At 46.8% G+C, this 4513-nt stretch overlaps 1 protein-coding gene across 1 annotated transcript; it reads left to right on the plus strand.

Annotated features, from left to right (window-relative positions):
- Positions 1-1213: 1213 nt before the first annotated feature.
- On the plus strand, positions 1214-4296 carry FAM71B (family with sequence similarity 71 member B). The gene is made up of 2 exons (XM_006075874.4): positions 1214-2150; positions 2956-4296. The coding sequence occupies exons 1-2, from the start codon at positions 1542-1544 to the stop codon at positions 4108-4110; spliced, it is 1764 nt and encodes a 587-aa protein (XP_006075936.3). The 5' UTR covers positions 1214-1541; the 3' UTR covers positions 4111-4296.
- The last annotated feature ends 217 nt before the right edge of the window (positions 4297-4513 follow it).

Here is a 4513-nt window from a genome sequence, read left to right on the forward strand (position 1 = left end):
GTGGAAATGTAAATTTGTGCAGCCACTATGGAAAATAGTATGGAGGTTCCTCAAAAAAACTAAAAATAGAGTTGCCATGTGATCCAAGAATCCCACTCCTAGGCATATATCTGAACAAAACTGTAACTCAAAAAGATACATGCACTCCTATGTTGGTAGTTGCACTATTCACTTTTCAACTAAGATATGGAAATAACCTTAATGTCCATCAACAGATAAATGGGCAAAGAAATTGCAGTACATATATACAATGGAATACTACTCAGCCATAAAAAATGAACTAATGCCACTTGCAGCAATGGGGATGGATTTAGAGATGATCACACTAAGTAAAGTAAGTCAGAAAGAGGAAGACAAATATCATATGATATCACTTATATGTGGAATCTAAAGTATGATGCAAATTAACTTATCTATGAAGCAGAAAAGATTCACAGATAAAGACAACAGACTTACAGTTGCCAAGGGAGTGGGATGGGGGAGGGATGAGTTGGGAGTTTGGGGTTACCAGATGCAAACTATTATATACAGAATGGATAAACAACAAGATCCTACTGTTTAGCACAGGGAACTATATTCAATATCCTGTGATAAACCATAATGGAAAATGAATCACTTTGCTGTACTAACACAACACTGTAAATCAGCTATACTTCAATTTAAAAAGAAAGAAGGAAAAAGGAAAGCCAAATCTGAAGCACCTTTGTGGGGAGGGAGAGAGCTGTGCTTGGGAGGCAACATACTGAAGAAGGGCTGGCAGTGTTCTATTTCTTGCTCTGGGCAGCAGCTACAAGGATGTTCACTTTCTTTTTACTCATTAAGCTATATATTTATGCTTTGTACACTTTTATGAGTGTGTGTTATATTTCACAATGAAAACTGTTTCTAAAACTATAAAGTAAATAAATACAAATAAAAACCAGCCTCCCTGAAATGATTACATGGTTGAGAAAATTCTCCATATCCTGGAAACCACTGTATAAGTGGGACTCTGTTTCTGACAGATAGCAATCTTTGTTAAGTTCCTGTCAAAGAATAACCATTCCCATAGGATGACTGCCCTTAACAAGCACACTGCCCACTTCCAGGATTTTATCCACAGCACATTATTCAGCAGATGCAGGAAGATGATCATTGCAGGGAGATTTGTAACAACAAAAAAACTGGAAGTCATCCAAATATTTATAGAAGCTGAATGGTTTTCATTAATTATGCATCTTAACATTTTGATCAGGAAGAATATCCAGCCTACCCATGCTTATATCTTATCAGGGTCAGCCTATTCTTGATGGAGAAGATGGTTTGTTGTTGGTGATGGTGTTGGGGAGGGCTAGTGAGCCTGCCCTGAGGGGGTGGCTGCTTGGAGGCTGAATAAAGGGGTGTGTGATGGCGACAGGTCACAAAGGACTGTGCAGGATAAATGTGGTGATGCCAGGAGACTTAGGCAGAGCCCTGCAGGGAGATGGGTAGTTGCCTTCGCTCCCTCTCTCTCTCAGCGACTCAATTTGTGGCTGGTGGCGCTGTCGTGAAAGAAGAGAACCATGAGCAGTGAGTGTTTGTTACCTTATTACACGGCCAACAGCTACCGTTCAATGGGTGTGTTCAATACCTCCATGGGGAACCTGCAACGACAACTGTACAAGGGAGGAGAGTATGACATTTTCAAGTACGCACCCATGTTTGAAAGCGACTTTATCCAGATCAGCAAGAAAGGAGAGGTGATTGACGTCCACAACCGCGTGCGAATGGTGACTGTGGGCATCGCATCCACCAGCCCCATCCTCCCACTACCTGATGTCATGCTCCTGGCCCGACCAACTAAAGTCTGTGAAGAGCATGTCAGACATGCCCGGACAACCAAGGGGAGAGGTCGCAAGCCCGCGAAGACCTTAGAGCTCACCAGGTTGCTTCCCTTGAAGTTTGTCAAGATCTCCATCCATGACCGTGAGAAACAACAGTTGCGCCTGAAGCTTGCCACTGGCCGTACTTTTTATTTGCAGCTGTGCCCCTCTTCTGATGCACGAGAAGACCTCTTTTGCTATTGGGAAAAGCTTGTCTATCTCCTGAGACCACCGGTAGAGAGTTGCAGCAGTACCCCGACGCTCCAAACTGGAGATGCAAGAATTCTGGAGGGTGACAAAAGCCTATTGGTAAGTACCTACGGTGACTCAACAACACAGGGCAGAGTGCTTTGGGAGAGCAGTGCAAAGCTGGTCCTTCAAAGGGATTTGATGCTCTCTGAGACTCACCTGGGAAATGACTTCCCATGTCAAAAGGTCTCAGAACCAAATGAGCCATCACTATGGGACTCACACACTGGAGAGGTTCCAAGCACCTCTCTACATTGTCCCACAAGGCCGAGTTTCAGAGAGCCCTTAAGTATTGTATCAGCCGCACTGGTCTCATCCCAGGGTTGTAATCCCTTCTACAGCAATCCTGATTGTCTAATCTTTTCTTGAACATTTACCCAAGGCCAGGTAATCTCATCAGTGGTAGAATATTATTCACAATTAGGAAGTTCTTCATTGTCTCCCCATGACTCTCATATGCTTATTAAAATCAGTCCAACTCAATTGTGCATCTACTCGGGCACAATTCATTCTAATAGTCTCCAAAACATAGAATGTATGCGTCCCTTGACCAAGCAACCCAACTTCTAGGAATCTGTCCTGCAGAGGTAGAAGCACAAGGGTATAAAATTAAATGACCGTGGAGAACTGTATTAATATCAATGCTTTCCCTGGCCCTGGGATTGTTCAAGCAATGGAGTGGCTGTTTGACAGGGATGCTGTAGATGGAATCTTTCATCCAGTGGGAGCTTAGACTGGATGATTTCAAAGGTTATTCTAAAGAGAAACCCTTGAACTGGTCAGCTTCAGGATGGGAGAGGAGTGGACAGCTGTGATCTCATTTTCTGTGATCTCTATCTTAACTGTTTCTCCTCCCTTGGCACAGACCACAGAGCTCCATAGAGAAAGGGATCATGATGCTGTGGGGCTTCACAAGCTTGGTGATGTGTCGGGAGCCTCATCTTGTGCTTATGTTGGTGGAGAGGGAGACTATCATGCCCCCCATGGCTCAACTACATCCTTGAAAAGTACTGAAGGAGGAGCGGCAGGGACAACCTCGGGCCTGGCCGTAGCAGGGACAACAACAAGCTCTGGAGGAGGTGTGGCAGTTGCAGGGGTGGGAGCGGGCTCTGTAGGAGGGGCTGTGAGCTTGGCCGCAACTAGGAGCACCAGCACCAGCCAGGTGAGCACCACCCTGGCAGGAGCTGCCGCCAAGGGTCCAAGAGAAAGCGGATCCGGCAAGGCCATTGTAGGTGCTGCCAGCATATCCTCAGAGGGCACGAACCTGGTTTTGGCAGGTGCTGCCAGCACATCCTCGACAGGGGTGGACAGTGCAGACAGCAGCATGAGCGTGGTGTTTGCAGGAGCAGTGAAGACCGGCAAGGCTGCTGCTGCAAGTGCTGAAGGCCAGGTCGTAGCCCCCCTGGTCTCTACCTTGCAGAGTGAAGGCTACATGTCTGAACGAGATGGAAGCCAGAAGGTCTCCTGCCCCAGGGATGAAACTCAGAAGGAAAAAAAAGAAAGAAGGGAAAAGAAGGACAAGCCTTCATCTAGGAAAAGTTCCCGTCACCGCAGGACAGGGGAAGGTCATCACAGGACAGGAGGGGACAAGACCCGGAAGTCATCCTCCCACCGGTCTGTATCAGGCCATGGAAACAAGAGAGATGACAAAAAAGAAAAAGGGCAGAGTGGCACCAGGGGCAAAGGACACAGCCCTCACAAGAGTGGCAGCCATAGCTCATCTGGCAAGGAGGGGAGGACAGCTCGCAAGCCGGGAAAGAGCAGGTCCAGCACCAGTTCAGGGACTTTAAATAAGAGATCCAGTAAGATCAGCACTTTCTTCAGAAGCTTCAGACTCATTCCTGGTTCAAAACCAATGGTCGGACATGACAGAGAGGTAGACTTTGTGGCTAAGACGGTAGAGAAACGCAACATAGAGGCCAAGGTGGAGAAAGCCCCGGTTGGTGAGGACGTGGAGATCCATGGAACTGTGACATCAGAGACGATGGAAACCATCATCATTGAAACAAAATCCGTTTAAATAGGAGCCAGGGCAGGAAGCTTCCATGGAGACCCAACTTCAGGAAAGGATCCCTATAGAGTCAATTCCAGCTTTCTTTAATAAAGGAAACCATACAACTCCAAAAGAAAAGCTCTGTTCTGTTTGAATTTCTATGTCCTCTTGCCTGGTAGTGACTTCACAGTGGTTTCTGTGATGTGAACTTTGCTGAGACCCGTCTCCAGTCAAGCAGAACCCCAGCTCCCACCCATGTCCAGCAGAGCCAGCATTAGCGCCCTGCCCTGCCTCAACCCCTTTCTGCCTTTGGTTTCCCCAAGACTATGGCTGTAAGTCACAGGGTATGGGTTGGGAAGCACCACCACCACCATGTCCCCATGCCCTTCCTCTTCTCCCTGAAGACTCCTGAATAAGGTCATTCAGTCCA

This window comes from Bubalus bubalis, chromosome 9 (genome assembly GCF_019923935.1).
Source record: "Bubalus bubalis isolate 160015118507 breed Murrah chromosome 9, NDDB_SH_1, whole genome shotgun sequence".
Taxonomy (NCBI): Eukaryota; Metazoa; Chordata; class Mammalia; order Artiodactyla; family Bovidae; genus Bubalus; species Bubalus bubalis.